This window comes from Bacillus rossius, chromosome 8, assembly GCF_032445375.1.
Source record: "Bacillus rossius redtenbacheri isolate Brsri chromosome 8, Brsri_v3, whole genome shotgun sequence".
Classification (NCBI taxonomy): Eukaryota; Metazoa; Arthropoda; class Insecta; order Phasmatodea; family Bacillidae; genus Bacillus; species Bacillus rossius.
In genome coordinates this window covers 13,149,927-13,175,558 of record NC_086336.1, presented here as the reverse complement: position 1 = coordinate 13,175,558, position 25,632 = coordinate 13,149,927, and the positions used below count along the sequence as shown (strand labels likewise).

Here is a 25,632-nt window from a genome sequence, read left to right as displayed (position 1 = left end):
AGTAATAATATAACTACGTTCGTACGTAGTATAAAATTGAAAATTTGGAAAATTTTATTCTTTATTTGATTGTAATCATATTACTTCTTTGCTGGTGGACACGTAATAGCACACAACTTGAAGGATAACCAGACCCACGTGTATAACTGAATTATTAATTATTATATAACTCAAGTCACAACTTAATTATTTAAGTAAATCATTGCTTGCCAATAATTGGCATAAATCAATTTTAATTTCTTAGTCAGCAAGGTTTAAAACTACAAACGAAAAATTTCCCAGCAAGGAAGTGTGCATGTGTCCGCGTATGCGTACCTGTGTTGTTTATGCTTAGGTATGCGCACTTGCTATGCTATGTATGCATTATTTTTGACTAGGTAACATGTAGGCCTACATATTTCCGACTATGATATTAAAATATGTAATACTTTTTGGTTAAATATAACGGAAAATGCATTTGATTCGTTATATGGATATGAGTTTCGTAGTTTTGACAGCTCCATAGAACTTGCAATGAAAGTTCGGCGCAGCTCCGAAAGCTTGGAAAATGAGAGATCTCTGAGAAGAAATACTCCAGCCAATAGTCTCGTCTAGTGTAAATAACCTGGCCAGGGGAGAGAATTGGGAGGTTGATGGGCAATGCGCTCAACACAACACCAAGTGCGGCCTTTATCCACTGACGTATAGTAAATAACTGTGTCTCGAAGGTAACGCGACACCGCGACAACACGAGACTCGAGGACAGAGCGATAGCGGGTACGGAACACCGCGATCTGTCCTAAAAGACACTGCAATCTGGAATGCCGGCGGGGTGGAAAGTGTTTCCCCCACTCCGCCTCCCAGTCGAAGTGACGCGCCGCCAAGATAACCAATCCACGTCTCCTCCTTCCAGCTTTGTCCCGCCCACCTTGCATGATGTCGTAAGCGCAGAACCCGCTGGCGGAGTTGCGCCCTGTCTGTATAGGCCTCTTAACGGTAGACTCTTTCTTCCAAATGTTTCCAATTGATGAAAAATTAATTAAGCCCTCGTGACAATTGTTAAAGCCAAGATTTTATGGTTTTAGTATAAGAAATCTTAATATTGAAATAAATAGCACCAATTAATACAATTTTTTGGACCACTTTGTAGGCTATTAATATTTTAAAAGTTGTGATAAAACCAAGTAGTAAGTCTGTTCATAAATATTGGTACCTATCGTACGACTGTTAGTAAACAATATTATTGACTGACCACCTCTTTAATCATCTCTCATATTATTTCAAAGGTTTTGTTTCCTCTTAATACTTTAAAAAAGAATCAGTAAAATATGACAGGAGTTCTTATTTCCATTGACTAACAAAATAAGTTTGGATATCAAGTGATATGAGATTCAGCTAATATAATGAATGAGGCGAGTTCCGAAACCATTAAATACATATTCAGATGATTTCTGAACAATAAAAATAGAAACTGGACATGTGCCAGTAGGACTTGTTTAAATAGAGCATTTTTTCTACTAGATTCGACTATCTTAGACACCATTCTTTCCCAGTTAGAGCCATAAAAAAAGAATAAAATAGGCAAATAAGACAACCTCTTGAAAAAAAAGCCACATTATGTTTTACAAGCTCCAAGATATAAAACTATGCTGCTAAAATAAGTCTATGTAGAAAAAAATTAAAGATTTTTTTTTTTTTTAATTTTAAACTTTAGATTTTAAATATTAGATTTACATGCTAAAACTCTATAGGACACAAATACAGAGTAGAGTAACAAATAAATGGAGAAGTTGAAAGCATGAAACACAGTATCATCACATATAATTCATGTGCGTGAAGTGCTAAAATCCTTTACCAACCTCCCAGTTGTCACCCAAGACCACACAACCGATGGGGAAAGGGAAGAAAAAAATCCAATTTATTTTTTGCTCCTCACCTCAGCCATTCTTCTCTCGTCCTCCTCTTTGGGCTCGTCCATCACGTTCTCCTTGTTGTTGAGCCTGACCAGCACTCCCTGTCGGTCCAGCGCGACGCCCAGGCGAGCCAGCAGGGATGCTGCCATCATCTCGTCACGCACCGCACTGCCGCCATTCTCCACCTCAACACAGAGATGAAACATGGCAAACTACTTCCCAAACATATAGGTGACCCTTCTCACAGACACAAATGAGCTTATTTCATTTAGCTTTTAAGCCATTTGTAAGAGAAAACATGTATGTTGTGCATAAAAGAGACAATGTGTTCCAGTTTGCGAAAACACAATCTAATTTAGAGCAAAACTTAAATTTAAGTTAATAATTAATCAATCTTGAATCTACTAAACTATGGGTATACCACCGTTTTAGTTTGTCTTAGCTAATCTAACAAAAATTATTTGTGAATGTCATTGAAGTATAGTCTATAGCACTGATCACACAAAAATTTACAGTTGAAATTTTGTTCAGCTTTCAGTATCAACTTTCAGTATTCAGCATACAAGAGGTTTGTAATAAAATAGCTTGTATATATAATTACGTAGCTAAACGTAGATTTTATATTTGACCCATACCGCAAATTTTGTACGCTTACATTATCTACTTACAATAATTGGTAAAACCAATATCCTTCCACAAAGAAAGTTTAAAAAAAAATCACCTTATAAACCTCAAAAAACGCATCGCGATGATTTTTTTTTTTTTTTGCTGCCGTATTACAACGACTGAAGTTTTTAAAAATGAAGCCATTGGAGGCTATGCACCTTAAGGAAACGAAGCTTATAGTTGAATGCAGTTTGGTTGGTTGGTTTGTTCACAATGACGAGTTTATTTTACCGCTGCGTACGGCTGCGCTGGCCGGGACTCGACGTCCCTTCTTGCGCGTGACTAAGATTGGCGGGAAGCCTTCTTTCACAGACGAGAGAGCCAAACAGCCGACCGTGCATCTTCGGTTTTTTTTGTTTATTTTAAATCCTGATAACTAATGGTCAATTAGGTTAGGATAGCTACATTATAAATACTTTAAAACATTGTGGACGGTTGATTTGGTTTGTATAGCTACATGAAAGATACTGTGAAATCAAAAATCAAAAAAGCGAGCATTAACTTCGGGGAACTTCGGGTGTGGCTCTCTCGTCTGTGAAATGAAGGCTTCCCAAGATTGGCGGCCTTTAATATCCAGTCTTTATAGTAGCCTTACAACTCCATACCGGGTCAGCACATTGTCCCTGGTATACAGGCGTGTTTCCATTGAGGCGACAGGCGACATTTAGTCGTCATGTCGCATGCCAAATGTTGAAAAAAGGCAACATGTTTCCTGTTGTTTCTACAAGAACCGTTTCCGTTGCCCGTTGCATAACTGTGTACACGCAGGTCGTTCCTCAAAATGGAAGACACAAATGGCCGCTTCTACAGTTTCGTTCTTGAATTCTGCTGCTGCTGTTAACCGTTGATGGAGAAGAGAGATGATTTAGTGACGTAGCAAATGTGGCCAACGATTATCTAGAGTGTTTGGTCTTGTACCATTTTTTTTTCTGAATTTAGGGTGAATTGTTTAACTCGGCTGGACTCAGCGACGCCTCTCGTCCGGCGCGGGACGCACGGCGATGCAGGGGGGCGGTGGGGAGGGGGCTGGACCACAGGAAGACACGTTTCGCGCGGCGCTCCAAGGTCGGGCGCCGATGTGGCAAGACGCCAACTGCCGACTCGGTGCCTCCACCGGAGCAGTGGATCGACATCGGTTCCATCTCACCAACACTTTACTGATGTGTAAACATCTTAGTTCTCTGTGTACGGCATCTGGTAGGAGTGATTTCGTGAAAATGTAACGGACCCCACGTGTATTAACATATACCCGTATATAATCAATTTCGTAAAAATTAGGGTACATACCAAACGTACTTGTGTGCCACAAGAAAATTTATGATAGTTTGATTTTTAGAGTGTTGTTATTGCAGCATTTGTTTTAGCCATGTATGCGATGTATAAAATATTCAAATGTCAATTCCCAAAAAATAAGAAATTATTTAAAAATTGGTATTCAAATTATAACAAAAATTTTAGCTGAGGAGATTTGTCGGTACCTTCAGAAGCCAACTGTAAAAAAATTCACCGCAGACAGCTAGTCAAATAAAACATTTCTGCATCATCCTCAGAAAGATGATATAGAATGCCGAAAATTCAGCACAAAGGCTTGCTTGATTGCGCAGCTGTAGGACATCAAACTTGAAATTATTTACATAAATCACTTCTGTGCAGTCCACAGCCATCCACACACTGGGTTCTGGTGCCAAGACCATTTGAGTTAGGCTATTACAATTTTGCACAGCTTCTTTTAAGACATTTGAACGCATTCTGCCAAGTTAAAAACAAATCGAAGATGGTTGGGCTGGAGCCATTTGTTGAACTGACATTAAATCACCTGTAGGTAGATACAAGTCTTTAGAAATTATTATTAACTGATTTTATTTATACAAATAAAAACGTAAATGTTCGTTCATAAATATAGACAGGTATAGAGATATAGGGAAAAATACAGATATATAGAGTGAGATTTATATATAGATATAAATCGACAGATGTAGAGAGATATAGATAGGGAGGTAGATTAACATATAGATAAAAATAAAGATACAAAGAGAGATAGTAAGAGTGATGATAGATATGGATGGATGGATACATCTATGATATACAGATATAGATAGAGATGCTTTAAATGTGTGTACCTACTTCAAAACAAATACAAAAAATTGAAAGAGGCATAGCAATTCACGCTGGGCATACCTAGTAGTAAATATATTCCCTACGATGGGTAATATAATTACAAATAAATTTAGAAATGTAAGTGTGTAGATTAAGTACATGATTGCTGTGCATTAATATTGTTACGAGTATAATGCGGGGGTACTGGGTTCGTAAAGGATATCACAATTATGTTTTATTAGTTATATTAATTACTAATAAATAATTGTACTTTAAAATGTCTGATCACCAATCACTTGCACTTACAAATGTTTATTCGAAAGTCACTCCATGTCTGTAACGTTCCACAGTTCGCACTCCTCATTGGAGCTAGGCTCACAGTGATTCGCTCCTTACCTCGCGCCTGTCCACACTCACGCAGTCTCGCGACATTCAGTCGCACTCTCACGGTCCCGCCATTCCACGTCGCGCCGCTCTTCGCCGATGTCGCACTTCCCTTCACTCGAGGAAATCTCGGAACTCCCGCGGAGGCCGGCGTCGTCGCTTATATACCCGTGGCGTCCTTCTCGAAGGGACGAGAGCAGCTGTGACGTGTCGCGTCGTCCCGGGCCGACCCGACGTCCGAAAAGACCAGAAAGACGGCGTTCATTCGCGCCACTCCGCGCGACGGCCTCGAGAAACCCGCAGAATTCCCAGAACGCTTAACGTGTCAGTGAAAATAGTCCGTGGCGGGATGGTGATGGGAGAGCGGAGGGGGATGGTTAGCCAGACCCTTACAATCCTGCCAGGCACGAGTGACATACGTGACGTCAGAGCCCACGCAGGGCCGCTGGCCAGACTCTATTGGCTGGAAGGCCCGCTCAGGTACTTGCCTCCTAGTATGCACGTAACAATATATTGTATAATTAAAAACTGGTCTGTAAAAGGCAATCGTTTATTATGTGACTGTACATTGAATACTAAGGCATGAGAAGATGACATATCAGACCCTGGTCAATATCTGTAAGCAAACTACTCATCTAGAACAATTCATTCTACTCAAACGCACTATATGTGTGACAAGGTGTCGAGGAGTTGGGTAGCCTGCAGACTGTCCTCGTAGCAGAGTCAGGCCAAGGTTATCATATCATTACAGTGTTATCGTATTCAAATATTAGACCACATTTCAAGTAGATGAGACAAGTAGAAATAAAATAAATATAAATTGTATTGCTTGGATACCTATACCAACTAGGAAAAGAGTTAAGCGGCTGAATACATCTTCATGAAACAGAGATAAGAACCATCCCGATTAAAACAACCTTCAAATTAAAAAAAAATTCTGATTGAAACAGGTCCATCCATTCGGGAGTTACGATGTCACAGCCAGTCAGACAGAGGCTTCAAACTTATCTAACTGTTAACACTCCTGTTTAAGCATGGGAGGTTAATAAATAAAAGCTCTCAAAAAACGAAAATTTAAATACCAACATGGTGTTGGGTCACAAATTATCACAAAAAAAATTTATGTAATTATGAACACTTTTCGACAATATTTATCATTCTCTGTTGACGACATTTCATAAAAGTATGCAATAATTTCATCAATTTTTTGTTATGACGTCACGTTAAACTATCGTCCGTAAACTGACTTTACATACAACCAATTTTTTTTTTCATTTCTCGTCCTTACTATTAGCTAAGGGGCTATTTCTGTAAATATAATACTATACCTCTCTTGTATATATAATTACGTAGCTAAACGTAGATTTTATATTTGACCCATACCGCAAATTTTGTACGCTTACATTATCTACTTACAATAATTGGTAAAACCAATATCCTTCCACAAAGAAAGTTTAAAAAAAAATCACCTTATAAACCTCAAAAAACGCATCGCGATGATTTTTTTTTTTTGCTGCCGTATTACAACGACTGAAGTTTTTAAAAATGAAGCCATTGGAGGCTATGCACCTTAAGGAAACGGAGCTTCCTATGAGGCGCAGTTGTGCCATCTTCGAATGTCCTTCAACCACGAATTTCTCCTTCACTTGTATCTTTCCTTCAATGATGAGTTGCATTTAACTGGTATCTCATGTCTCTCACAATCTACCCTCGATTTTGCGTTTTCCTTTGCTTTATAGTGAACAGCAGTTCCTTTTGCTTCTTTAACCGTTGAAGGACTTCCGTCGTTTGAAATTTTCAGCACCCCCATGTATGCGTAAGAGATGGCGATGGATACACTTCAAGTTCTTTTCTCTAGATTTTGGTTAAGGCATTCGCATCCACTGAGAGAAAAAAAACAAATCTAACATGTTGAATTTACAGGAATAGCCCTTAAATAATACCAGCGATAAAATGTAGGAATCAACATGGAGTAGGTGCGTAGTAATCATATTTTGATGTCTCACGAACTGAAAGAGAACATGCGGGTAGAAATCGAGCGTTCAGAATATCTGGACTGCACTGCACTCGAGAGCAGAACGCGGGTCGAACAGGCCAGCGAGTCCACGGGGTCGAGGAGGGGCAACGTGCGGGCGAGACGCGAACTGCGGGCGACGCCGATGACGAGGGGTCAGCGGCGGACGATAAAAATACCCCGGCGGGGCGACAGATCGCCAGGCGACTGGGGGAGAGAGCTATTTCTGGTGACCCCGAGGGGATTGTAAAAGGGGGGGGGGGGGGGATGTTTCGGCCGCTGGAGCAGAACCACAAAATGGAAACAGCACACCCCGGAGACGTCGCAGGCACGTCCCGGAAATCTCACGGGAAGCCTTCTTTTCACAGACGAGAGAGCCATACGCCCGATCATGCATCTTGTTTTTTTTTTCATTGTAAAAAGTTAGGTTAGCTACATTATAAATACTTTAAAACATTGTGGACGGTTGATTTGGTTAGGATAGCTACATTAAAGATACTGTGAAATCATGTAAACGGTTTCCTAACCCTGGATAGCTACATATTAAAAAGTTATTTGCTAAGCAACCATAAAATGATTTTACAGTCTTTTTAATGTAACTATACTTACCTATTATAACCAACCATCCACAATGTTTTAAAGTATTTATAATGTAGCTAACCTATCCTAATCGACCGCAAAATTTAATGCCACACCGGTTTATACAATGAGATAGAACAGAAAAAAAAGGAGGGAGCATGAACTTCGGGGAACTTCGGGTGTGGCTCTCTCGTCTGTGAAATGAAGGCTACCCGAAATCCCACCCCATCCTCCGTCACGGACGTGCGGAATCAGCGTGACCAGAAACCCCACAAACATAAATTACGGACTTTTCTCCTACTTCTAGGGCGATGTTTCAAAACGTCCGGGTAAGGGGGCAAGTAGGCACTGCCTTGTTGGGATACACTAGTAACCCACCCGCGGTTTTAACAAAGGGTTCCATGCACGTGGCTGCAAACTACTTCCAACGCATTCTAGCGGACTTTTCACATCCATCGTTAAAATTGTCACGGAAAAAACCCTATAGATAGCAGCACCATCGCACAAAAATGGAACAACTTTTCTCATTTTCTGATGTACTTTCTAAGTTGCAATTATTACTGCCACAGATATTCACTAAGTGTTATATAATGGCTGAACAGTTACAAACACTTGCGCGACGATTTACAGAAATTATAAGACACTTAGTAATATCTGTTGAAAACATTGGCGGCAGAACAACAAATACAGGAGAGGTATAGTATTATATTTACAGAAATAGCCCCTTAGCTAATAGTAAGGACGAGAAATGAAAAAAAAAAAAAAAATTGGTTGTATGTAAAGTCAGTTTACGGACGATAGTTTAACGTGACGTCATAACAAAAAATTGATGAAATTATTGCATACTTTTATGAATCAAATCGAATATTTTTTATTGAATTATCACTATTTTGTATGGATACAAAGGAGGAGTGAAATGAAATCTTCAATTTAATTGATAAATTTACTTTTATTTGCACTCATTAATTCAAATATGTTTATTACTTTAACGAAGAGATTATTATAACTACAACTTTTATACATTTTTGCTATTTAACTTCTTCCAATCAGTGTTATTCTGTTAGAATAGGACGATGATAGGAAAAGTAGGAAACGAATGGGAGTGTTTCAAATTTAATGTGCCTCGAAAAAGTCAAATCGATGGTTGTTCCAATCCAGTAGAAGAGAGAGATTCGGCGCAAGCGTATAATGAGCGTAACGGGACACAGCGTAACGGGACACTTTTTCGTAAGTGCAGCCGGCGTTCATCGATTTATTAGACGTTGTCACGTCAAAAATAATAATCTACATGACGTGAGAGACCCTACCTTAGTGCCCATCATAAATGAGCAATTTATTTTCCCACGGCAGCACAACCACCAAATAACGGGTGTTCTCCTCCAACTCGTTACCTTTTTTTCACCGCGACGTACGAGGTGCTGCACTTACCAGCGCGAGGGCACCTCGGTTCGCCTGTGGGTTAGGCGACCCGCGAAGCTTCAGCGAGGCCGAATAACAAGTACTCTTTCATTTTATTGTCACGTAGCAACGTAAGTACCACCCCGTGCTAACGCAATTTTGCATAGCTTCGGCGAAAGGAATAAATATTATTCTGGTTCATAATGGCCGTCGCCCCTGAAGAGGCGAGAGAGACCAACACCGACGCTCCAAGACACCGAACCGCCAATACAAGAGACCCAGCGAAGCTCTGCCCGCCCACAGGACGTCATCATCGAAGTAAGTCCCGTCACTAGGAACCACAACCGAGGTGCTGGCAATGACGTCACCAGTACCGAGGGTCATGTGTTCCAAGTCCTGAGTCCACGAGTGAATACTCGCTCGGCGAGAAACGAGTAAAGACCGAGCTAGAGTAAGATGGCGGCAGGAGCGTGGCGGGAGGATATACGTCCCCGGACGAGCGAGGAACACTCGCTCAGTAGTGGAGCAGGAGAGTTGACTACCGGATGATAGCGAAAACTTGGCGACTCAAGTGACTGGTTAGAGTCCGGGGGGGAAGAGCAAGCAACACTCGCCCAGCGAGTAGGAGTAACCGGGCTGAACGACAGAGGACGAGGTGTTACAGCGCGCCAACAGCGAGCGACACTCGCTCGCCCTGTGTGCAGCGAGTGGGAGATATCTGTGAGGATAGCGTGGATCAACGTCACGGCTGGTGAGGAAGACCAGACCTCCTGGTGCTGACGAGTCGCAGCGAGCGGCGAGAGCGAGTTCCTCGTTCCTCGGAGAAACCTCGCGTCCCGCCAAGAGCTGGCGTGCGACCACGGAGCGAGGCGAGTAGCGAGAGCGAGTGTGACCGCCTACTGCAGAGTGTTCGCCATAGCATCTGAGCTAAAGAATAAAGACGGTTGTCAATATTTTAAATGATAGTTATTTCTTGGAAAGCAGCGTTTTAAGCAGAGTTGTAAATGGTCAGTGTCATACATTTTAATGGAGTGTTCTTGCGTGCTTGCAATTATTTTTTTTGTCTATGGCAACAGAATCGTAAAGCATAATTTGTACTAAAAGCACATACTGGAGTAAATACCCAGTTTTAACTTAAAACCCCAACAATCACGTGTTTTAACAATATTTTTTGTATGGGTGTTTTAAATCTTTTAATTAATATGGATGATTCCAAAATTATTTGTATTCACAGTTGACGGATAGAGAGGACATTTTTGAAATAATCGGTACGGAAAGACAAAAAAAAAAGCACGAGTATTCATTACGTTTAATGAAAGCTTATAATTTGGATAAAATTGAAAATTAAAAATTTTGTGTTTTGGCACAAAAACACCCCTCGCATATCCCATATGCCGCACACTAGAAAGTGAACCACCATGCAAATTAGAACACGTAACCAACAAAAACTAAAACGTTCGCAGGCTTTCACGGCCGTTGTCTGAAGTAGCTTGGCTTCTGGGTTGTAGCCGTGTCATTGATGAATAATTCACTATTATCCATCAAGGACACGGCTACAACCCAGAAGTCAAGCTACTTTAAAAACTAAAACGGATGACGCAATAAAATAATTTAAATTTCGACTATGATCAAAAAATCCTTCCCGGAGGGAGTTATCGCACAGCTCGCGGACGAAGCTCCGAGCCGGCTGGGGCTCGCTGCTGACCTTTCACCCGGCATTCCGCGTGACCTTTAGCTGGAGCATTAGGGGGGGAGGGAGCGGAAGAGCAGCACCACTCCTCCCCTACCCCATACTCCCGCGGATGACAGGAAATTAACCCGAAATGACTCCCGCTCGCAAGTGCAACGCGGCCGAAAGTCACTTCAGTTGGGGGGTTTGTTGGCTCGTGGGGGATTTAGTCGCATCGAGCACGGACGTTTCGGTCGACGTTGCGGTCGCCATCATCGGGGTATTTATCCTACCGAGGGTCTAACAATGCAATGGGAGGTCGGCTACTCGTCATCACCGATTTCGTCAGGATTCACAGAATATTTAGGGCTTGACTATAAATGAAAGTGGCGCAGGTGGAAGCTAAAGATGGCAAAGTTTTTCTGAAATTAAATTTTTTTTTTGTGGCGGATCGGTCAATACTTAAGTCTTTTATATTAGAATTATTCCCAAGTAATCGTTTGCGCGGCGCCAAGAGTTCGGATTCGTTATTCGAGGATAGAGGGTTCTAATCCCCCACGGAAAAGTTTTTCTTTGGTCTCTCTTCAAATTTTACAATACTTAAGAATGAATTAAATAAGACATATTTTACTATATTAATTTATATATTCACAAAATCCATAGGGCGTTATATTTTATTATTAATTACAATTCCTTCTTGAAAAGTTATTCGCAAATAAACTTATAATACGTAACTCGGACGCATAATTTAACGGATATTTCTCAACAAAATACAGAGCGTGAAAAAACACACGAATTTGATATTTTCAACTACATTTCCTTATGAAAATCGCACGTAGTTTCCGCACCCGCCGATAGAATTCATTCGATTTGCAGAGCGGAAGGTTTTTAATTATATAATGAAACTGCTACTATAAAAGTGAAAAATAATTTTAAAAAAATACCAAACCCGGCTTTGGACCTGAATTTCGAAAAGGAATTTCTATTAAAATACTGCTCATCTTGCTAAAATTTACTAAACAGTTAATAATTAGTATAAGGTTTCCATTTGACTTTGTGAACTTTGGTTCTCGCCATTCGCCACAGATGGCAGCACCGTGGTTACACATTTCCGTTCCATTCACGAAATTACTCCTACCAAATGCTGTATACCGAGAGCTACGATGTTTGCAAACAACTAATACCTAGTGCTGACAATGAAACGGAAGAACCAACTGCCCTTATGAGACAAGAGTCTTCCAGAACGAACTATTTCTTGTCTAACCGACGAACTGTATTTTCCGGGCGGGAGGTGCCAAGAGACGTATGGCGACACACGACCCATGACGAGACGCCACATATGGCGATAGGGGAGGGGGAGGGGGGGGAGTGTTGGAGGGGGGTTGGGGCACGGGCAGACACGGCAGAGCTGTGCGCACAAAACCACTCCCGTCGCGTTACGCGCCGCGGCTATTCTTAGCCCCGGGACAGGGAGGGAGGGGAGGGTTCCCGAACCGCGCAGCTGTCGACTTGTCGACTAGCGCCACGTGCTTCCGCGCACGGCATCAACATATTTCAAGATAACTTGCTAACTCCGTGGAGCCGGATATATCTTTGAAATTATTAGCGTTTATTGACGTGACAACGTTTAATAAATCCGAACGCCGGCTGCACGCACGAAAAAAGTATCCCGTTACTCACATTGTCCCGTTGCGCTGTGTCCCGTTACGCTCATTGTACGGTCGATTGGAACAACCATCGATTTGACTTTTTCGAGGCACATTAAACTTGAAATACTCCCATTCGTTTCCAACTTTTCCTATCATCGTCCTATCCTTAACAGAATAACACAGATTGGAAGAAGTTAAATAGCAAACAAGTATAAAAGTTATAGTTAAAATAATCTCTTCGTTAAAGTAATAAACATACTTGAATTAATGAGTGCAAATAAAAGTAAATTTATCTATTAAATTGTAGATTTCATTTCACTCCTCCTTTGTATCCATACGAAATAGTGATAACTCAATAAAAATTATTAAATTTTATTCATAAAAGTATGCAATCATTTCATCAATGTTTTGTTATGACGTTGTCACGTTAAACTATCGTCCGTAAACCGACTTTTTTTTAAATTTCATTTCATACAAATCAATATCATGATTGTAATTAACTTATAAACACACACCGATGTGTATTGATTTTGAAGTTAGAGAATTTTATTGTTGTAAATAAATATTTAGCTAAAAATGTGTTTCAGACTAAAATTTAAACTATAGTGACAATTTTCCTTGACCTTTAAAAGTTTTCCTGACATATCCATGATTTCCCTGATCATTTTCAAACTCCCTGACAACATTTTTTTTTAAGTACTCTAAGCTCTTATGACATTTGGTTGGGTAGTTTCGTGAGTGCGGCGGAAGTAAAGGCACGGAAATCTCTAACAGACGGTGCAGCTTATATATGGCGAATGGCGCGAACCAAAGCTCGCAAAGCCAAAGGGAACCTATATGGTATTAACTGTTAAATGAATTTAAACAAGATGGACAGTATTAAAAAAAAATAATCGAATTTAAGGTCCAAAGTCGGGATATTTTTTTCCAAGTATTTTTCGCTTTTATACGAGCCGTTTCATTATATAATTTAAAGCCTTTCGCTCTGCAAGTCAAATGATTTAATAGTCGACGTAGCTGCTCCGGCAGCGAATTCTAGCGGCGGGTGCTGAAACTACGTGAGACTCGCGTCAAGAAATGTAGTTGAAACCCAATTTTTGTGTATTTATCACACATGGGACGATTTTTTTTTTTTTTTTTTTTTTTTTTTTTTTTTTTTTTTTTTTTTTTTTTTTTTTTTTAAGAATCCTTATCTTATGTTGAATTTCCTGTCCGAGTTTCGTGTTCTGAAAGACTCGCTAACTTGTTTTTTTAAGTTAATTTTATTTACAGTCGGTAAGGTTAAGTCCAGGCGATGACTCAACATAGCGTAACAAAAAGTGCAACACTCAGGATTCGGGAAAGTTGTGGTGGGGGGGGGGGGGGAAGGGGTGTAGGGGATATAATTAATAAAGTAGAGAGACGAATCAACGACGCCTTAAACTTTGTGGTAGCCTGGAGAATGCTTGTAGAACTGGCGAGCGTAACAATCAAGCTTCCTGAGGCAGGTGGGTGAGAGGAAAAGCATACCAGATGACGTGTATCTTCTGTTTATTGCAACTCTACTACAGGCAATTATGACGTAGTAGTTTACACACCGGTCACCATCATCATCTGCCTGCTGACCCAGTCGCTTCTCTGATATCTTTCCGCTGCGGGAGTCACGTTTTCAGGGGTAGCCCCCATGCACTGGCCACGCCTAGTATCTAGTGATTTCTGCATGCTGTCGTCTCGGGATAGTTTCTCTGTGCCGCATACGTCTTCTAGCACTTGTGGCACCCCTACCCCAAACATGGTCACGGGCTTGATACACAGTTCCTATTGGCTGGCTTCGACGATGCTTTCCGGCCTTCGACAGTATTGCCCTTTGCCATTGACGTTGCTTCTAAGATAACTGATAATTAATCCGGCCCGGTGCCATCTTATCGCTTGTGGCCTTACATAGAAAAATGGACTAACTACCTTATATTTTACAAATATACACGAGTACAACATTTAAATACATGATAAGGCGTTTTGGGCCATAACAATGTTTTTCGTCAGAGCAACCAAAAAAAAAAAAAAAGCCAAGACGACTGGAGAAGAAACAAAGTTTTACTATTGTATTGGAAATTAAATATTTAAAAACGTAAAACCTATCATTACTAATCCTAGTAAGTCTAAATGGAAGAAAGTAAGATTAAAAACTTAAAATGTACACAAAAATTAAATGAGTGTATGTGTAAGTTTGTTTGTTTAGCAATGGTGAGTTCGTGTACCCGCATACTTTTGGGATGTTAGCACTAGTGTGCGTGGATATGAGTGTTCGTAATGGCGTACGAGCGCGTGAGCGTATGTACGCACGTACATAGAGAGACCTGAACGTAAGCACTTGTACACAAGAATACATGATTGAGCTTGCACCCGATCAATCTTTAAGTTCGTTTTTTTTCTTCTTTAATTTTTTTTACAATTATAAAAAAAAGGATTTAGAGATTTCTGTTATGTATTGAACCATAGTAAATTGAAATTACCATAATTTCTTCCCTTCTGCTCGCATCTTACTGTTGTATCTACATTCTTGTGCTGAAAAACATCACTGTCTTGTCCTACAATCATTGGCACGAATTTGCAATAGTCCAACATGGCGGGTGGAGGAGTCAGTCACACTTTGTCATTTCCGAATCTATCATTTTCATTTTTTTTTATTTTACCTATACTATTTCTTAAATCTTATGTATTGACAATCTTAATCTATAATTATAATGCATATTAATGTATAATTTTTATATTATAACAAATCTATATAAATATAATTGTAAATGTTCGTTCGTTCAAAATCTTAAATCTCCGAAGGTTCTTCACCGACTGCTTTGAAATTTTGACATCGAATACGCACGTGCTTTTATATGTCAGTGTCAAACCTGTGAAAGGTAAAAAAAAAAATACATAAAATATAAATAGGTAAAAAAATTCTCTGTCTGTAAAGTCGGTTTACGGACGATAGTTTAACGTGACGTCATAACAAAATTTATTTTTATTTGCACTCATTAATTCAAATATGATTACCTTAATGAACAGATTATTTTAATTATAACTTTTATACAAAGAAGGAGTGAAATGAAATCTACAATTTAATTGATAAATTTACTTTTATTTGCACTCATTAATTCAAATATGTTTATTACTTTAAAGAAGAGATTATTTTAACTATAACGTTTATACATGTTTGCTCTTTAACTTCTTCTAATCTGTGTTATTCTGTTAAGGATAGGACGATGATAAGAAAAGTAGGAAACGAATGGGAGTGTTTCAAGTTTAATGTGCCTCGAAAAAGTCAAATCGATGGTTGTTCCAATCGAGTGGAAGAGAGATAGATGAGGCGCAAGCGTACAATGAGCGTAACGGGACAATGAGTCATCCTTTTTCGTGCGTGCAACCGGCGTTCATCGATTTATTAGACGTTGTCACGTCAAAAATTGGTTTTCAATATTGTCATTGCTACAGCGACATACATAGAGGCATAGAGAAAGATATAGAAGGATATGGATAGAGAGATAAAGAGAGGTGTATATAATGATAGAGAAATATACATATATTCAAAGATAGAGAATTACAGAGAGATGCTTTTATGTGCGTACATACTTCAAACAAATTACAAAATAAATTGATAAAGCTTTGCAACGCATGCAAGGCATTAGCTAGTAACTTAGTATAACATTTATTATTCATAGCCCTAAAGAATAATGACTGGAATGTAGGCTACATCATGATTCACACATTCATTCAAAGTTTAATAAATCCCTGTGTCATTCAGATACAAATTGTCAATTTAGCTGACGAAAATACTGAAAGGTTAACTTCGCACCTCGGATCATTAGCCATAACGCGATCGCATCCACCACAACTTAACTGAAATGATTATAATTCCTCGGCGCACATGCTCCGAGATTACCTTCGAACCAGCAACCCGACCGCCGCAGGTTCGCCAGCCAATCAGAGCCGCAGCTTCGCCAGCCAATCAGAGCCGCAGCTCATCCGTGACAAACCCCGCCGAGGAGCGGGGACAGCAGGTGGGGAGGGGAGGCGCCTTTAATTACCGCCGCCGGCGATCCGCGTGTGCTCTGGCCGTGCGCCGGGTAGCGCCGGGTAGCGCACGGTAGCGCGGCGCATTTCTCTCGCGCGTTTCCGACCTGATTCACACGGCGATGCGTGCCGCCAGAGCCAAGGGAAGCCTTCATTTCACAGACGAGAGAGCCACACCCGAAGTTCCCCGAAGTTCATGCTCGCTTTTTTATTCCCCCGTTTTAACTCCTTGTATAAACCGGTGTGGCATTAAATTTTCCGGTCGATTAGGATAGGTTAGCTACATTATAAATACTTTAAAACATTGTGGATGGTTGATTATATTAGGTAAGTATAGCTACATTAAAAATACTGTAAAATCATTTTATGGTTGATTAGCAAATAACTTCTTAATATGTAGCTATCCAGGGCTAGGAAACCGTTTACATGATTTCACAGTATCTTTAATGTAGCTATCCTAACCAAATCAACCGTCAACAGTGTTTTAAAGTATCAATAATGTAGCTAAACTAACCTTTTACAATGAACAAAAAAAACCGAAGATGCACGATCGGGTGTTTGGCTCTCTCGTCTGTGAAAAGAAGAAGGCTTTCCCAGAGCCACAGCCTCGGCACAAGACAATGGCGACTCGCACGTAACTGCTTTAAAGCACACAGGTATAGTTTAAAACCAGCAGAACACGACAGACGATGTCCCGACAGTGTTTATTGATTTACCTCTATAAATCTATAATGAAAGGTTCGTAATCTATAATATATAAAGCATTTCAGTAAAATTTGGAAAAATAAAAGATTACTCACATTTATAAGATTTATTGGTATGAATTGATAAATTTACATTTTTTATTAACAATTTAAGTGAATGAACAATACTGTTGACTCTTCCAATCGCTCTATAACCGAACTTAAAATTATTCAAAATAATACTAATATCTAGTGTAACACAAAAGTGGATAAACAATATTTTTTTTTTTTTTTTTTGGAAAATATTCTCTGTGTTAAATATCTATGTATACCAATTTTCATGGCGATCGGTTAAACGAAGTAGAAGTTGATGCGCTGCAGCGCCATCTAGCGGCGATTAATAGCAATGGATAGCATAAAAACCTTCTCCATTAAAAAAAAAACAATCAAGGGTGCCAATTTTCATGATGAACGGTTAAACTGTGTCACAGATGATCAACATCATAAATACCAACATCCATGTACATATATGTATATATATACACGTATATCAATATATATATATATATATATATATATTGATATATGTGTATATATATACATATATGTACATGGATGTTGGTATTTATGATGTTATATATATATATATATATATATATATATATATATATATCCAATCCCTGCAGCCCTATGTGTGTTATGTGGGTTGGTAGCCCTTCATCCCCCATTGGTGAAAAATATTTTAGTTTAGTACGAAAGCAACGCGATTTTATCAGAAAACAATTATAAAAATTCCCACCAAACCGGATCGGACATGGCGTCGAATGAATGTAGGCAGGTTAACATTTTCTTGTGTCTACTAATTGACCGTCGCTGCACTATATGTAGGTACATTTCAATGTAAACTAATGATTGTCACGCTGTAAAGCCAAAATTTTAAAGTTTTTTATAACCGCTCATTATTTCTTTTAAAGTATTAAAGGTTAGTTGTTCTATTATAAAATTAATAACAATGAATTTGAAAATGTTGTAGATGTTCTGAAATTATATAAAATTTTCTGGAAAGTTGTATAATGTTTGAAAATATTCAAGAATACGTTCCAGCTTAGAAGAATATATAAAGGCGATAGTGAGACGTTTACTTCAGTATATTTTTGACAATCGATTACAGCGGATCAAAAAATAGTTCAAGTAATAGAAAGTAAAATAAATTTTAGTGAACATTTTCAAATGCAATAAACGTAAGTAAATTCCTTAACGAAGTTAACAGTTTTTAAAATTAAAGTATGTAAAATAATATTCAATTGGATAATAATAAATTTTAGTGAACATTTTCAAATTTAAGAAACATAAATAAATTCCTTAACAAAGGTAAGTTTTTTTTTTAAAATTATAATTTAAGTATGTAAAATAATATTCAATTTCAGGATACTGTAGATGTTCTGAAATTACATTTAAGTGTGTTAAATAATATTTACATTTTATGTATCAAAAGGATCCAGAACATTTTGTAAAACGCAGAAACGTAAAAGGAGGAAATCTTACCAGTGATGAATCGAGAGAAAACACGTTTAGCTTTACTTTTACATAGCAGGAGAATGAATACATTGAGAGAAAAGTTGATAGATTAATTGTGATTCTTTCTCGTTGTTCATCAACATACGTTACCAAGCACCATTTCAGCGATGTTTTGGGCGGAACAATGTGGCGACTTAAATACGGTTTAAAAGTGACTTCAACTAAGTCAAAGCATTCCGTCCCCTGACTATTCATAACTCCATGGCAAGAAGCCACTTTTTGTCCAGTTGACGGTCAGCGGCATGTTTTCCGGTCACCTAAAACAACTAGATGAAGTACAGCGTTTGCATTGCATTCCGCGTTGCATGGAAGAGACTGTGTGTAACGACAGAGATCCTGATTCATACTTATCAAACCTGACCACCTTCAGAGGTGGTCAGGCAACATACCTGCAATGTTTTGTGCATTGCAATATGGCGAAGGTACCTAAGGTAGAAAGTTATCCCCTGGCAATTTCTAACTCCGTGCGGATAACACATTGCCAGGCGAAAGGAAAACGGGCCGGATTCTACACACACAAAAAAAAAATATTTCGCGGAACGCAAGTCGCTTGTTAAAGCGTTCCTGGCAGGAAAGTAGGAGCGATAGAATAAAAAAAAAAAGGCACTGGTTTTAAGTCACGAGCTGACCGCAAGCTTTGTCGGCACAACTCGTCCGTGAAGAGAACTACCCCGTGACGAGCTGAAGAATGAAAGTAAGATACAATTCGCAGGACATTGAAAAGAATATCTAAGAAGAACAGAAAGAGAGAAAGAGAAAGTTGCATGCAGCAACCCAACGACACGCACATTTATGACACACGCAATAACTCACGGCAAAAAATAAATAAATAAATAAATAAAAAATAACTTGCAGATTTTGTTTGGAAAAAAAAGTTGACCGTAATTAACAAACTTGGAAATATTTATAAACAACCAATGAGCTTTCTTTTACACACAAACAATGCAAGTTGTATTTTATTTGAAATCTATGTGCTGAAAGTAATACCTACTTAAAATCATTTTACGATAAATATGATTCACTTAAGCCATAATTACACAACTAAGTACGGTATTTTACAAAATTAACAAATTAAATATATCAGTTAATATATCCTTTCTGTCTTTCGATGGTTCAAGAACACAATTTACTGTAAAATGGTCAAATTGCTTATATTGAAGCTTTTTATGATTGAACTATCACAATTTTAAAAAAATAATCGTTAGAAATGTTTCATAGGTATGTGGGTATCCTACGTAGTAGCAATTTCTCGGCAGCATGTGAAAATTGTGTTTGTCTGGTTATAAGTTTAACATCTATTTGCTCCGCATAAACATTCTTAAGCTGCTCAAAATGTTTCTCTTTACTTCACGATTAAAGAAACTGCAGGGATAAGAAATCCCGAGAGGTCAGCCCATTCGGGCGAAAAAAGTTGCGATCCCAGTGTTTGCACACCGCGCGGCGCCGGATGTCTTCGAGACGACGTAGGCCTACATCTCACGAAGTGTTTTCGGCTCGCCCGAATATTTACCTTCGTTTAACTCGAGCATTTTTTTTAAAAGCCGCCCGTAATCTACTAACAAACAGCTTGCTACAATACTGACAGGAACCATAACCCAGTCAAGTCTATCCGTCCACTAAAGTGGACAATTTACATCTCAATGATACATGGAAGTTGATGGAAAATGCCGAAGTTGGGACAATGTACTATTTCTTACGGGACTACGACTTCGTGGTAGCTTGCCAATCGTGAGGATTCGGCCATGTTCGGGCGTATCCGCCGCTCGTTGCCTATGATCACGGTCATACTCACATAGAGGCGAAAAGAAAAACAGCTTTCACTAGGCTCATGGCCCTCTAACCCGTCATGAGCAGACGTTTAGGTAGCTCTGTTAAAAACGGAATAATAATTTATAACGCACTAATAAAACCAATAATCACGTATGCAGCGCCGGTGTGGGCAACAGCAGCGGAATCTCACTTAATCAAGCTACAGAGAATTCAGAATAAGAGTATTCGTATTGCGACAGATGCGCCTGTGTATTGCCCCGTAAGGGCTAAGCACAGAGAGCTCAAACTCGAACTTTTAAAAAAAATTATTATTTCCGAACTGCGCAAAAATTCTATGGTAAATGTGCCATAAGCAGAAACCCATATATTTCATAACTGGGCGAACAAGATCCAGAGTTGCATGGAAAATATAAAATGCCAAATTCAATCCAGACCTCCGTAGTGTGCTGTGGCTGGCTGAGCGATCGGCCAATCAGTCTCCCGCGAGTTGAAAATTAAATTATAGACATTAATGAAATAATTTGCTAATTCAAAATGGTCCGAAGCACGCAGGTGTAGGTTCGGCTCCCGGGAGTTCATTGCCTGTTGTGTTAGGGCTGACTCCCTATGTACGATGGGCATGGCCCGCCTGGCAGGCTTCACCTCCAGTGCCGATTGTGTTTCTGAAAGACATGGGATTTTGAATTGCAAGCTTGCAACAAATCCCAAAATGCGAATAGGTCTTGACTTAATTCACCTGTAACTTTATACACCGACAGTTCCTCTATATTTAACTAGTAGTATAGTAGTAGATATTAGAGATTTGTAAATTAGTAATAAGTCCTAGATACTAAGTAATAGTCATCAAAAATATATATTTCTAAAATAATAAAAAAACTAAAAATAATAAAAAAATATTTATAGTTATTATTTCAGTTTTATCTTAAGCACTGCACGTCCATCCCTGAGTTGGGTGTTTGCATATTTCGTAACGAAATGCCTAGTTTGTAAGTCATTTATCTGTTTGTCTTAGTTTCTTAGTTTTTTAGGTGCTGACGCGGCGGAGTGAGTGGTCAGTGCAACCACTCACCACCAGGGGCGCTTGCGTCCCTGGTCACTAAATCCAGCACTGGACAAACAGCAAAGCGGACCCCGAGTACAAGTGCCCAACCCCCGCATGGTAGACTCTTTTCTACTCTGTCCAACACTTCATCCAGACCATCCTCTTGTCTCCTGTAAATTCCTACACGTAATGCATGCCAATTTGCATCCCGCATGAATGTGCCCAGGGTTTTCCCTGTGTCTATGCAGGTTTTACCTGGGCCCAACCTATCTCTAGTTATAGTCTAGATTTAAGAGTGAGGGGAGTTAGTCATGGCGCCAATCGCTGCCATGGCTGGCCAATCCCCTCCTAGCACATGATGCATGCGACCCTCTCCCTGCATGGCTAATCCCAGCATGACTAGGCGTATAGGCTTCGGCCTGAGACACACCTAGGTCCCTCCCTAACCCGGACCCCTTCAAAATACACTTAGTTTAAGTTAGGTTAGGACAAAAAAATCACGATCATACAGATAGGTCTGGCAACTTCCTATCTTTTGCCTTGGCGTGTCTCGACGGCTTAGTGAAGCTCGCGGTGGCCTGCAAACTAACGGCGCTAGTAGTAGTTGAACCCATCATTCACATTGTGTTAAAAGAGAATTTCTCATAAAATATTATATTATTCCTAAAATTCCGACTCAATGTTTAAATCTTTCCCCAGATTACTATTTTTTTATTCGTTTGGGTGCTTGGTAAATGCCCTAAAATGTTTCAGGAATATGTTTAAAAGTATTGTCAAGTCAGAGGAGTGGCGCAAAAGTCAAGCGAGTTGTCTGACTATCTGCCGGCTCTGGTTCCATACCCACTGGTCTGTCCGTTTTTGAATTTACATGCTTTCATTCCTCACAATTTTAAACTATTAATCACATAATTTAAATATGTTTGAACAGTTAAAATATGTTTGAACAGTTAAATTACACAATTGTGTAAGGTTCTTGTGTGAAAATATGAAAAATAAAAAAAAAATAAAACAGACCAGTGGGTATCGAACCCGAGCCGGCAGATAGCCAGACAACTCTCTTGACCTCTGAGCCACACCCCTGACTTGACTATACTAAAAAACATATTCCTGAAACATCCCTTCAACCTAACAGATAAGGCATTATATAGGTATTGGTATTTAGGTAGAAATGGATATTTTTTGGCCTAGGCCAAGACCACAAAATATTCTGGTCTATCATATGTACGCGGCTGTCTCATACGTTTGTAGATATTTAAATTATTTGGTTGGTTATTTTTTGAGGGGTCAGCAACTTGCGCTCAATCGAACTGCTGTGGTGAGCGCATGAGGAACTAATCAAAGGGAGATTGTGAAAGCGCCGATAGTGCTGATATAGTTCCTGACTGTTGTCAAGTAGTGCAACGGTGGCCCGACAGGAGGCGATAGTGTGGCCGAAGAATAAACAAAACTGGGCATGTGCCGTGGCCTTCGTCCGGGAGGGGAAGCCTTCTTTTCACAGACGAGAGAGCCACACCCGAAGTTCATGCTAGCTTTTTTTTCCCCGTTCTATCTCATTGTATAAACCGGTGTGGCATTAAATTTTGCGGTCGATTAGGATAGGTTAGCTACATTATAAATACTTTAAAACATTGTGGATGGTTGGTTATATTAGGTAAGTATAGCTACATAAAAAATACTGTAAAATCATTTTATGGTTGCTTAGCAAATAACTTTTTAATATGTAGCTATCCAGGGCTAGGAAACCGTTTACATGATTTCACAGTATCTTTAATGTAGCTATCCTAACCAAATCAACCGTCCAAAATGTTTTAATGTATTTATAATGTAGCTAACCTAACATTTTACAATAAACAAAAAAAAAAACGAAGATGCACGATCGGACGTTTGGCTTTAGTCTGTGAAAAGGCTTTCCAGGGAGGAGGGGGGACTTCGGGCGGGGAGCTGGGCCCACGCGGGAGTGTGCGGTGACGTCCTCAGCCTCGCCATGGCGCCGACGGCTATGGTGCTCGCTGCCTTCCAACACCTTGGGAACGCATGCGGGACGTGTGCATTTATTTATGATAAAGGCGTATATTTATAAAAATTATATCCCGGAAGAAATAATTTTAATTCTGTAAAGGTTTTACACCCTTCGCGCCTTTATTCCTCCTCCGTTCGCTCGCGGAGGATGGCATATCGAGCGTTAATCACTACTGACCATATATTAATTTTCTTAAGAATAGGTATATAAAAATACACTACCAAAATATGTAAAGCGTAGTGGTCTGATAAAATGTTACATTTGAATTAAAATTCGTTTAATCAGACATATCTAATAAGCTTCAAGAATTATCCAGAACTCAGAAAGGATTATTCATCCAAGAAAATGCCAACGATACGATATAGCTGAAGAGCAAGCTTTGATTATATTCAGTAAACTTTAAATACAGCACAACTATTTCAGATATCTAGTTTGTGCTGACTGATGTAAAAAAAAAATGTTTTTTTTAAAAAAAAATTAAGCAGAATGAGGTGTATTGGAGAAATAAAATGCTGCTTAGCTCACGCGTTTAGTTTACCTTCAAGTCAATGTATGATTTCTTGTAAATCGTCTAATTTAAACTGTTATAATATACCATTGAAACTGAGGCATTCTTTCATGAACAACCTATAGTTTTAACAAGAATGACAAGTGTAAAAATGTAAACTGTGTAACTAGCCAGAAAAAAGTGAACGCTGTACTGAAATGAAAACCGACAGAATCAATGAACTAATGGCGAACTAAAAACGTAAGTAATTCGGCCTGACGGGCAAGGTCATAGCGTATCAAAAAAAAAAATATCAGAACTTGAGCGACTGGATGGGCACCTGGAAATGTAATGTGCGGAATTACATAACGCTGCATTCAGGAGGTTTCTCTCTTCTCTGTATTCGGAAACGGCAAGTCTCAGGACCGTAACGAGGATTTGTGAAGGAGGGGGGTCCAATAATGACATTAAAACATTTTATTACGAATAAATTTTCTTTTTAAATCGAGTTGTTCAATTGTCACAATAATATCTCAGGGAACTTATAGAAGTCGAACGTTTACACAGATACATTTAAGTAATGATTTTCCTTGAGAAAATAAAAATGAACATTTTATATTTTGGTTTTTATTTAATTTGATACTTTTTGTAAGTCCGTTTTTTTTCTTTCGTTTTCGGTAAAACAAGTCATAAATACATTTATAGTAATGTTATTTACAACACGAAACACACTTGTCAAGTGTGTATGAAAAAACATTCTTACAACTAACACGTGTGCAAAACGAAATTACACACACCACCACACCCCCACACACACATTCTCCTCACCCTCCAAACACACACACACACACACACAAACACTTCTTGCAAACACAATTCCTGCCGATTGCGTACATGAGGCATACTGGGCTGGATGTGGGAGAAAAGGCATTTATAGTAGCCCGCTGTAAGGATTACAATAATCCTTCCAAATGAAGCTCTCTAGCCTGACGCAGATAAGCTGCTGTCATCTAGTCAGTCATAGCAGGGAGGGTCTCCCCTGGTCGGCGAGTCTGCGACCTGGGTGCTGCGGCGACGACGTGGGCAGACGGGGTCGCCGACCGGGTTCACACAGCGCCCGCGCAGCCGTGCGAACTCATTACGGCTGCTCCTTTGTTCTCAATGCCACCCTGGCTGGTAATTGCTATTGCGGTACACTACAAGGGAGCAAGACTGTAGAGAAAAACAAGCTGAATATACCTACATGTTCTAAACTCTTCCATGACCAGATTTTACAATTTTTTTTATCTCTATAGCTGGCACATCAATCATGAAATTTATGTTCTCAAAAAATTATTTAAATAGTTTCCACTAAAAAAAAAAAGGGGGAAGGGGGTGTTGTCTGTAAAATCGGATTACGGACGATAATTTTACGTGATAATTTCATAAGAAAAAATTGAAGAAAAATTGCATAGGCCCCTACTTATTAAATTTCAAATATTATTTACACTTTTTGGAAAATTTAATTTAAATAATTTGTTTAAATATAATCACGAAAAATTAGTAAAAAAGCCCGCCATAACCTGTTTGATATTATAGAAGATTTTCTCGCACGGTGGTTGGCCGGTTCTTGCACGCTCGGCTCAGGCGGAACGTGACAATGAGCCATGCTATTTCGTGC

General features: G+C 39.3%; 1 protein-coding gene across 3 annotated transcripts in view; it reads right to left on the bottom strand.

Annotated features, from left to right (window-relative positions):
• LOC134535524 (uncharacterized) overlaps positions 1 to 25,632 on the bottom strand; it is a 295,751-nt gene that overhangs the window by 94,353 nt on the left and 175,766 nt on the right. For all 3 annotated transcript variants that reach the window (XM_063374667.1, XM_063374666.1, XM_063374668.1), the window contains one exon: positions 1,916 to 2,077. In XM_063374667.1, the coding sequence (XP_063230737.1) occupies positions 1,916 to 2,077 (162 nt within the window). The remainder of the gene's footprint in view (positions 1 to 1,915; positions 2,078 to 25,632) is intronic.